The sequence below is a fragment of the Pseudophryne corroboree genome, chromosome 2 (assembly GCF_028390025.1).
Source record: "Pseudophryne corroboree isolate aPseCor3 chromosome 2, aPseCor3.hap2, whole genome shotgun sequence".
NCBI classification, from domain to species: Eukaryota; Metazoa; Chordata; class Amphibia; order Anura; family Myobatrachidae; genus Pseudophryne; species Pseudophryne corroboree.
In genome coordinates this window covers 182,621,942-182,633,508 of record NC_086445.1, presented here as the reverse complement: position 1 = coordinate 182,633,508, position 11,567 = coordinate 182,621,942, and the positions used below count along the sequence as shown (strand labels likewise).

The 11,567-nt window shown below is 46.3% G+C and overlaps 1 protein-coding gene across 2 annotated transcripts in view; it reads left to right on the top strand.

Moving 5' to 3' along the window:
- ITGB7 (integrin subunit beta 7) overlaps positions 1-11,567 on the top strand; it is a 109,461-nt gene that overhangs the window by 79,492 nt on the left and 18,402 nt on the right. For both annotated transcript variants that reach the window (XM_063952101.1, XM_063952102.1), the window contains exon 12: positions 1,371-1,579. In XM_063952101.1, coding sequence (XP_063808171.1) covers positions 1,371-1,579 — 209 coding nt within the window. The remainder of the gene's footprint in view (positions 1-1,370; positions 1,580-11,567) is intronic.

Genomic DNA, 11,567 nt, shown 5'->3' with positions numbered 1-11,567 from the left:
ACCATGGTATTGGGGCTTTACTGGCAAATGGAAACCAATGTATTTGCACACCTACATTTTGACTATCATCAGTGCCAAAGATATTGCTTCCAGCTTCAAGGACCAGATTGATAAGATGTGACATGAAATGTTATCCTCTTCCCTGATCAACAACCTGCTCAATTCCATTTCTGTACTCTCTGACTTCTTCTCTTCCATGATCCCACAAATGATTATTATAAAGACTGATTCAGCACTGGGAGCATAGCAAAATAAGTCGGCATGCCGACCATCGGGATAGTGAGGGGTCGGGATGGTGGATGAGGTCATGTGACTGTCGGTCTCCCGACCGCCAGTCACATGAATACCACCCGTTGGAATATATATCATGTGTTTATCTGTATACAATATATGGACCCATCAATCCGTATCCCCCATACAAACCAAAATCAATTAAATTTCAGAACAGGGGGGGGAAATTCCAAGTTGATCGCAGCAGGAAACTTTTTAGCAGTTGGGCAAAACCATGTGCACAGCAGGGGGGGCAGGTATAAAATTTCAGAGAGAGTTAGATTTGGGTGGCTTATTTTGTTTCTGTGCAGGGTAAATACTGGCTGCTTTATTTTTACACTGCAATTTAGATTGCAGATTGAACTCACCACACCCAAATCTATCTCTCTCTGCACATCAGGGCCGGTTCAAGCCTGCTCTGCGCCCCGGGCAGGAAACGGGACGTGGCTTAATACAGGGGCGTGGTCAGTTACGCCCCCTGTACATTAGTAGCGCCGCTTGTATGCTGAGCGGTGCGCGATGACGTCATCGCGCACCGCACAGCAAAAGGTCCTCTCCACGAAGGGAAACTAGACGCGTAGCGTCTAGTTCCCTTCGTGGAGAGGACCTTGCTGTGCGGTGCGCGATGACGTCATCGCGCTCCGCTCAGCAAAGGTACTCTCCACGAAGGGAAACTAGAAGCTACGCGTCTAGCTCCCTTCACAGGGACACAGCGGGCAGCGGAGGCGGACGGGGGACACAGCGGAGGGGGGACACAGCGGGCAGCAGTGGCGGATCTTGCCATGGTGCGGCGCCCTCCGGAAGGCGGCGCCCCGGGCAAAAGTCCTTTTTGCCTGTGGCAAGATCCGCTACTGCTGCACATGTTATATCTGCACCCCCTGCAGTGCACATGGTTTTGGCCAACTGCTAAAAAATTTCCTGCTGCGATCAACTTGGAATTACCCCCAGGGTTACTTGTTTTGCTCATCTTTAGTTAGATTTAAATTGATTTTAGCTTGATTTTGGAATACAATAGCATACCAACTAAACATGTTGTGTTCAGTTATTGCCGTCTGAGTAATGTTGCAGTTACATTGCTAAATGTCCGCCTTGTCTTGTAGCTGCACTGATGGCTACCTAGGAAAGAACTGTGAATGCACAAAAAACACGCTTGATACAGAAGTGAACTGCATTACAAAGGGCTCAATGCCATGTAATGGGCGTGGGAAATGCCAGTGCGGGCGCTGTGCATGTAATAAGAATGTGCGAGGAGACTTTTGTGAGTGCGATGATGACAGCTGTGAGTGGCACGAAGGCCAGCCTTGTGGAGGTAAGTTAATATACGTAGTTGTACATTTGTCAGTGTTTTCCTACTTTAGTCCCTCCCTTAAGACAGGCTAACAGGGACTCCGACTCTATGGAACTCACTTCCCCGCACAGTGCGAGAGGCCCCAACTATAGAATCCTTCAAAAGTAGACTCAAGACTTTCCTGTTTACTCAGCATTTCCATAATGCCCCTTTTAGTATCTTCATGCTTCTGTATTTTATGAAAATGTACTTCATTATTTTCTGTACTATATTATGCTATGTATCTGTTAAGCGCCTTGAGTCCTATTGGAGAAAGAGCGCTATATAAATAAAATTATTATTATTATTATTATTAACAGTCCAATAAAAGGATAGCCATACTTGAGCATAGGTGACTTACTTAGTATGTCAGTTATTTTGATTTAACCATCTGTGCTAAATCATGGATATCACTAAACCTGGACTGTTAAAGCGGGTCCACACTGGCCGATATATTGCCCATTCTCTTGAACGGCCGGTATATCGCGGGTCCATCGGCCAGTGTGTACGTGCGATATGTCTGTGAATTCCGTCGTTTACAGACATATCGCGTCGGCCCTGCAGCACAGCCGATGGCCAATATATCTACCAATATATTGGCGCGTCGCTGTGTGTGTACGCGTGGTCGGCCGACCACCCGTACACATGCTGCGGCTGCTGGCAGTGATTGACATCTGAACTGGGTGGGCGTGTGTGCACGCCCGCCCAGTTCATGACGTCAGTCCCCGACAGATCGGGCAGTGTGTATGCTCAATACACTGCCCGATCCGTCCATAGATATATCTGCCGATCAATTGATCTGCAGATATATCTATCAGTGTGTACCCACCTTTAGTGTGCATTACGGGCTAAGGTTGGGAAGCATTGTAGCAAATTTTAGTCATAAAATGCTGACTAGCATAAATATTCAAATTATAATCTAGTTCTTTATATCAAAAATGATTAATTAACCAGTTAAGGAGGACACAATATATACACAATACTCCATATTATAGTCACACCATTTTCATCAATTCTATTTCAAACTGTAAGGTAGATTTAACAAGTGATATTCCTATTATCGCTCATTACTAATGATATGTGGTGTTCCAGCCAATCAACTCCTGTAACTTTTTCAAACACATGACAGTTAGGAGCTGATTGGCTGAAGCACCATATAGCATTCATAACAAGTGATAACAAGAATATCATTAAAACTGCCCATGTATCTCTAGTTTGTAGAGATGTCTCCATAGATCAAGTCATCCAGGTGTGCAGAGCAACGGAATTTATAAGAGGTGCATTGTGCAACAATATAAACATTGTATCAAAAGTCCACAGCTTTCATTAAATAACATTTCCATATTTTTACCCATTGATGGCTTCAATTAGTTATGAGAGCAAAGCGACATCAAGATTGTTGATATTACAAGGAGCACTTTTGTGTATTTGATGCTTTAGTTTACATGTACTTATGCAAAAAAAAGAGAAACAAGATTGCCTTATAGTGGTGCACATTACTAATATAAAATTTAACTTTTAATTTGTATTAATAAAAAACATTGCGAAATATAGGGTAAAATATAGAGGTAAAAAAATAGAAAAAGTGTTTTAAAATATGTGACTCCTCGCACACAGGGCGTCCGCAAACTGTAAGTTCTGTATTCCTTTATAATATGCAAATGTTCATATATTTTACTGTATTTATTAATAAACATTATATAGTTCCCAGAAGTGATTCATGTCTTGTTTTATATTTATTAAATATTATATAGTTACCAGCAATTCATGTCTTGTTCTTTGTTCCTTATTTTCAATATAACCAATAAAGGTCATGTATGACAAGATATACTAATATTCAATCTATATGTAAGAGAATCACTATAGGAGTCTCTAACAAATCAGTGTGCTCACAGAAATCCCTAAATCCCTAAGAGATCAATCTCTTTGGTTGTGCCGCAAAAGAGTCCGATTAGACACAATAACCCAATGTTATATATCTTTCTTAAGAAGTTAATTTCTTCACAGCAAGATGTTTACAGATGATTTTATTAATTTCTATGTATATACAGTGTGTGTGTGACTGCTTGGAATTCATTCATTCCAATGAACAAAACAGTCTTGCTTGGCTGCGTTTCTGGAATAAGTAACGTCCATTAAAAACCAGATCCAAATCCCACAAATGTCTGGACATATGGTAGAGGTCACTATTATTCCATTTTACCACACATTAAGTAGATATACTATAGTGCTAAGAGTCTAATAGATATTGTTATATTATGGGGTATATTTACTAAGATTCGTATAGGTACCGATTTGGAGTGAGAATCATCACGAATGACATCGAAAGTGTAAAATTGCAACTTTTTGAATTTATTACGACTAATTTACTAAGCTCCCGTATTCTGCATTTTCGTTTTTTCCGATGTCAATGTCATTCGTTTTTTTAGGCAGTGTTTTACGTGAGTGACTTGTAAAACACTGCCGACTTTAATACAATGAATCTCGGCCGGATCTGAGAGATCCGTGCTGGGCTTCATTGTGCACCTTGTAAAAATGTATTAAATGGTTGAAAAGTAAAAAAAAAAATGCGTGGGGTCCCCCCTCCTAAGCCAAACCGGCCTCGGGCTCTTTGAGCTGATCCTGGTTGCAAAAATATGGGGAAAAAATTGACAGGGGTTCCCCCATATTTAAACAACCAGCATCGGGCTCTGCGCCTGGTCCTGGTTCCAAAAATACGGGGGACAAAAAGAGTAGGGGTCCCCCGTATTTTTGTAACCAGCACCGGGCTCCACTAGCTGGACAGATAATGCCACAGCCGGGGGTCACTTTTATACAGTGCCCTGCGGCTGTGGCATTAAATACCCAACTAGTCACCCCTGGCCGGGGTACCCTGGAGGAGTGGGAACCCCTTCAATCAAGGGGTCCCCCCCTCCAGCCACCCAAGGGCCAGGGGTGAAGCCCGAGGCTGTTCCCCCCATCCAAGGGCTGTGGATGGGGGGCTGATAGCCTTTGTGAAAATGGTTGAATATTGTTTTTAGCAGCAGTACTACAAGTCCCAGCAAGCCTCCCCCGCAAGCTGGTACTTGGAGAACCACAAGTACCAGCATGCGGCAAAAAACCAGGCCCGCTGGTACCTGTAGTACTACTACTAAAAAAATACCCCAATAAAGACATAACACACACACCTTGAAAGTATAACTTTAATACATACATCCATACCCCCATATACACTTACTTACCTTATGTTCACACGAGGGTCGGTCCTCTTCTCCAAGTAGAATCCATGGTGTACCTGTTGATAAAATTATACTCACAAAATCCAGGGTAGATCGGTCCTCTTCATCTTGAAATCCATTTGTAATCCACGTACTTGTTTAAAAAATAAAACGGATACCCGACCTCGAACTGAAAGGGGCCCAATGTTTTCACATGGGACCCCTTTCCCCGAATGCCAGGAACCCCCTCTGACTTATGTCTAAGAGGGTTCCATCAGCCAATCAGGGAGCGCCACATTGTGGCACCCTCCTGATTGGCTGTGTGCTCCTGTACTGTATGACAGGCAGCACGCGGCAGTGTTACAATGTAGCGCCTATGCGTTCCATTGTAACCAATGGTGGGAACTTCGTGCTCAGCGTGAGGTTACTTTCGGTCAACCGCTGAGCACAAAGTTCCCACAATTGGTTACAATGGAGCGCATAGGCGCTACATTGTAACACTGCCGCATGCTGCCTGTCATACAGTACAGGAGCACACAGCCAATCAGGAGGGTGCCACAATGTGGCGCTCCCTGATTGGCTGATGGAACCCTCTTAGACATAAGTCAGAGGGGGTTCCTGGCATTCGGGGAAAGGGGTCCCATGTGAAAACATGGGGCCCCTTTCAGTTTGAGGTCGGGTATCCGTTTTATTTCTCTATCGTCCTAGTGGATGCTGGGGTTCCTGAAAGGACCATGGGGAATAGCGGCTCCGCAGGAGACAGGGCACAAAAAGTAAAGCTTTAGGATCAGGTGGTGTGCACTGGCCCCTCCCCCTATGACCCTCCTCCAAGCCAGTTAGATTTTTGTGCCCGGCCGAGAAGGGTGCAATCTAGGTGGCTCTCCTAAAGAGCTGCTTAGGAAAGTTTAGCTTAGGTTTTTTATTTTACAGTGAGTCCTGCTGGCAACAGGATCACTGCAACGAGGGACTTAGGGGAGAAGAAGTGAACTCACCTGCGTGCAGGATGGATTGGCTTCTTGGCTACTGGACATCAGCTCCAGAGGGACGATCACAGGTACAGCCTGGATGGTCACCGGAGCCTTGCCGCCGGCCCCCTTGCAGATGCTGAAGTAAGAAGAGGTCCAGAATCGGCGGCAGAAGACTCCTCAGTCTTCTAAAGGTAGCGCACAGCACTGCAGCTGTGCGCCATTTTCCTCTCAGCACACTTCACACGGCAGTCACTGAGGGTGCAGGGCGCTGGGAGGGGGGCGCCCTGGGAGGCAAATGAATACCTATTTTGGCTAAAAATACCTCACATATAGCCTCCGGAGGCTATATGGAGATATTTAACCCCTGCCAGAATCCGTTAAGAGCGGGAGACGAGGCCGCCGAAAAAGGGGCGGGGCCTATCTCCTCAGCACACAGCGCCATTTTCCCTCACAGAAAGGCTGGAGGGAAGGCTCCCAGGCTCTCCCCTGCACTGCACTACAGAAACAGGGTTAAAACAGAGAGGGGGGGCACTAATTTGGCGATATGCTTATATATATATTAAGATGCTATAAGGGAAAACACTTATATAAGGTTGTCCCTATATAATTATAGCGTTTTTGGTGTGTGCTGGCAAACTCTCCCTCTGTCTCTCCAAAGGGCTAGTGGGTCCTGTCCTCTATCAGAGCATTCCCTGTGTGTGTGCTGTGTGTCGGTACGTGTGTGTCGACAGGTAGGAGGACGATGTTGGTGAGGAGGCGGAGCAATTGCCTGTAATGGTGATGTCACTCTCTAGGGAGTCGACACCGGAATGGATGGCTTATTTAGGAAATTACGTGATAATGTCAACACGCTGCAAGGTCGGTTGACGACATGAGACGGCCGACAAACAATTAGTACGGTCCAGACGTCTCAAAAACACCGTCAAGGGTTTTAAAACGCCCGTTTACTTTAGTCGGTCGACACAGACACAGACAGGGACACTGAATCCAGTGTCGACGGTGAATAAACAAACGTATTCCTTATTAGGGCCACACGTTAAAGGCAATGAAGGAGGTGTTACGTATTTCTGATACTACAAGTACCACAAAAGAGGGTATTATGTGGGATGTGAAAAAACTACCATAGTTTTTCCTGAATCAGATAAATTAAATAAAGTGTGTGATGATGCGTGGGTTCCCCCCGATAGAAAATTATGGGCGGTATACCCTTTCCCGCCAGAAGTTAGGGCGCGTTGGGAAACACCCTTTAAGGTGGATAAGGCGCTCACACGCTTATCAAAACAAGTGGCGGTACCGTCTATAGATAGGGCCGTCCTCAAGGACCAGCTGACAAGGCTGGAAAATATAATAAAAAGTATATACACACATACTGGTGTTATACTGCGGCCAGCGATCGCCTCAGCCTGGATGTGCAGAGCTAGGGTGGCTTGGTCGGATTCCCTGACTAAAAATATTGATACCCTTGACAGGGACAGTATTTTATTGACTATAGAGCATTTCTATATATGCGAGATGCACAGAGGGATATTTGCACTCTGGCATCATGAGTAAACGCGATGTCCATAACTGCCAGAAGATGTTATGGACACGACAGTGGTCAGGTGATGCAGATTCCAAACGGCACAGTATGGCCGTATACAGGAAGAGGACTTGTTTGGGGTCGGTCCATCGGACCTGGTGGTCACGGCAACTGCTGGAAAATCCACAGTTTTTTACCCTAAGTCACATCTCTGCAGAAAAAGACACCGTCTTTTCAGCCTCAGTCCTCTCGTCCCTATAAGATCATATCTGCCCAGGGATAGAGGAAAGGGAAGAAGACTGCAGCAGGCAGCCCATTCCCAGGAACAGAAGCGTTCCACCGCGTCTGACAAGTTCTCAGCATGGCGCTGAGACCGTACAGGACCCCTGGATCCTACAAGTAGTATCCCGGGGGTACAGATGGGAATGTCGAGACGTTTCCCCTTCGCAGGCTCCTGAAGTCTGCTTTACCAAGTCTCCCTCCGACAAGGAGGTAGTATGGGAAAAAATTCACAAGCTGTATTCCCAGCAGGTGATAATTAAATTACCCCTCCTACTACAGAAAAGGGGTATTATTCCACACTATATTGTGGTACTGAAGCCAGAAGGCTAGGTGAGACTTATTCTAAAAATTTGTTTTTGAACACTTACAAAGGTTCAAATTAAGATGAAGTCACTCAGAGCAGTGATAACGAACCAGGAATAAGGGGACTATATAGTGTCCCGGGACATCAGGGATGCTTACCTCTATGTCCCAAATTTGCCCTTCTCACTAAGGGTACCTCAGGTTCGTGGTGCAGAACTGTCACTATCAGTTTCAGACGCTGCCGTTTGGATTGTCCACGGCACCCTGGGGTCTTTACCAAGGTAATGGCCGAATTGATGATTCTTCTTCGAAGAAAAGGCGTCTTAATTATCCCTTACTTGGACGATCTCCTGATAGGGGCATAGTCCAGGGAACAGTTGGAGGTCGGAGTAGCACTATCTCGGATACTGCTACAATCAGCACGGGTGGATTCTAAATATTCCAAAATCGCAGCTGATCCCGACGACACGTCTGCTGTGCCTAGGGATGATTCTGGACACAGTCCAGAAAAAGGTGTTTCTCCCGGAAGAGAAAGCCAGGGAGTTATCCGAGCAAGTCAGGAACCTCCTAAAAACAGTGCATCATTGCACAAGGGTCCTGGTAAAAATGGTGGCTTCCTACGAAGCAATTCCATTCGGCAGATTTCACGTAAGAACTTTTCAGTGGGATCTGCTGGACAAATGGTCCGGATCGCATCTTCAGATGCATCAGCGGATAACCCAATATCCAAGGACAAGGGTGTCTCTCCTGTGGTGGTTATAGAGTGCTCATCTTCTAGAGGGCAGCAGATTCGGCATTCAGGATTGGATGCTGGTAACCACGGAGCCCAGCCTGAGAGGCTGGGGAGCAGTCACACAAGGAAAAAATTTCCAGGGAGTGTGATCAAGTATGGAGACTTTTCTCCACATAAATATACTGGAGCTAAGGGTAAATTTATAATGCTCTAAGCTTAGCAAGACCTCTGCTTCAAGGTCAGCCGGTATTGATCCAGTGGGAAAAACATCACGGCAGTCGCCCACGTAAACAGACAGGGCGACACAAGAAGCAGGAGGGCAATGGCAGAAACTGCAAGGACTTTTCGCTGGGCGGAAAATCATGTGATAACACTGTCAGCAGTTTTTCATCCCGGGAATGGAAACTGGGAAGCAGACTTCCTCAGCACGACCTCCACCCGGGAGAGTGGAAACTTCATTGAGAAGTTTTTTCCACATGATTGTAAACCGTTGGGAAATACCAAAGGTGGACATGATGGCGTCCCGTCTGAACAAAAAACGGGACAGGTATTGCGCCAGGTCAAGAGACCCTCAGGCAATAGATGTGGACGTTCTGGTAACACCGTGGGTGTACCAGTCGGTGTATGTGTTCCCTCCTCTGCTTCTCATACCTAAGGTGCTGAGAATTATAAGACGTAGAGGAGTAAGAACTATACTCATGGCTCCGGATTGGCCAAGAAGGACTTGGTACCCGGAACTTCAAGAGATGCTTACAGAGGTCTTATGGCCTCTGCCGCTAAGAAGGGACTTGCTTCAGCAAGTACCATGTCTGTTCCAAGACTTACCGCAGCTGCGTTTGTCGGCATGGCGATGGAAAGCCGGATCCTAAGGGAAAAAAGGCATTCCGGAAGAGGTCATTCCTACCCTGGTCAAAGCCAGAAAGGAGGTGACCGCACAACATTATCACCACGTGTGGCGAAAATATGTTGCGTGGTGTGAGGCCAGGAAGGCCCCACAAAGAAATTTCAACTCGGTCGTTTCCTGCATTTCCTGCAAACAGGAGTGTCTATGGGCCTCAAATTGGGGTCCATTAAGGTTCAAATTCGGCCCTGTAAATTTTCTTCCAGAAAGAATTGGCTTCAGTTCCTGAAGTCCAGAAGTTTGTCAAGGGAGTATTGCATATACAAACCCCTTTTTTGTGCCTCCAGTGGCACTGTGGGATCTCAACGTAGTTCTGGGATTCCTCAAATCACATTGGTTTAAAACCAGTCAAATATGTGGATTTGAAGCATCTCACATAAAAAGTGACCATGCTCTTGGCCCTGGCCTGGACCAGGCGAGTGTCAAATTGGTGGTTTTTTCTCAAAAAAGCCCATATCTGTTTGTCCATTCGGACAGGGCAGAGCTGCGGACTCGTCCCCAGTTCTCTCCCTAAGGTGGTGTCAGTGTTTCACCTGAACCAGCTTATTGTGGTGCCTTGCACCTACTAGGGACTTGGAGGACTCCAAGTTGCTAGGAGTTGTCAGGGCCCTGAAAATATGTTCCAGGACAGCTGGAGTCAGAAAATCTGACTCGCTGTTTATACTGTATGCACCCAACAAGTTGGGTGCGCCTGCTTCTAAGCAGGCGATTGCTCGTTGGATTTGTAACACAATTCAACTTGCACATTCTGAGGCAGGCCTGCCACAGTCTAAATCGGTTAAGGCCCATTCCACAAGGAAGGTGGGCTCATCTTGGGCGGCTGCCCGAGAGGTCTCGGCATTACAACTCTGCCGAGCAGCTACGTGGTCAGGGGAGAACACGTTTGTAAAATTCTACAAATTTGATATCCTGGCAAAAGAGGACCTGGAGTTCTCTCATTCGGTGCTGCAGAGTCATCCGCACTCTCCCGCCCGTTTGGGAGCTTTGGTATAATCCCCATGGTCCTTTCAGGAACCCCAGCATCCACTAGGACGATAGAGAAAATAAGAATTTACTTACCGATAATTCTATTTCTCGGAGTCCGTAGTGGATGCTGGGCGCCCATCCCAAGTGCGGATTATCTGCAATACTTGTACATAGTTACAAAAATCGGGTTATTATTGTTGTGAGCCATCTTTTCAGAGGCTCCGCTGTTATCATACTGTTAACTGGGTTTAGATCACAAGTTGTACGGTGTGATTGGTGTGGCTGGTATGAGTCTTACCCGGGATTCATAATTCCTCCCTTATTGTGTACGCTCGTCCGGGCACAGTACCTAACTGGCTTGGAGGAGGGTCATAGGGGGAGGGGCCAGTGCACACCACCTGATCCTAAAGCTTTACTTTTTGTGCCCTGTCTCCTGCGGAGCCGCTATTCCCCATGGTCCTTTCAGGAACCCCAGCATCCACTACGGACTCCGAGAAATAGAATTATCGGTAAGTAAATTCTTATTTTTTTTAACAAGTACGTGGATTACAAATGGATTTCAAGATGAAGAGGACCGATCTACCCTGGATTTTGTGAGTATAATTTTATCAACAGGTACACCATGGATTCTACTTGGAGAAGAGGACCGACCCTCATGTGAACATAAGGTAAGTATGTGTATATGGTGGTATGGATGTATGTATTAAAGTTATACTTTCAATGTGTGTGTGTTATGTCTTTATTGGGGTATTTTTTTAGTAGTAGTACTACAGGTACCAGCGGGCCCGGTTTTTCGCCGCATGCTGGTACTTGTGGTTCTCCAAGTACCAGCTTGCGGGGAGGCTTGCTGGGACTTGTAGTACTGCTACTAAAAACAATATTCAACCATTTTCACAAAGGCTATCAGCCCCCCATCCGCAGCCCTTGGATGGGGGGGACAGCCTCGGGCTTCACCCCTGGCCCTTGGGTGGCTGGAGGGGGGGGGGCCTTGATTGAAGGGGTTCCCACTCCTCCAGCGTACCCCGGCCAGGGGTGACTAGTTGGGTATTTAATGCCACGGCTGCAGGGCACTGTATAAAAGTGACCCCCGGCTGTGGCATT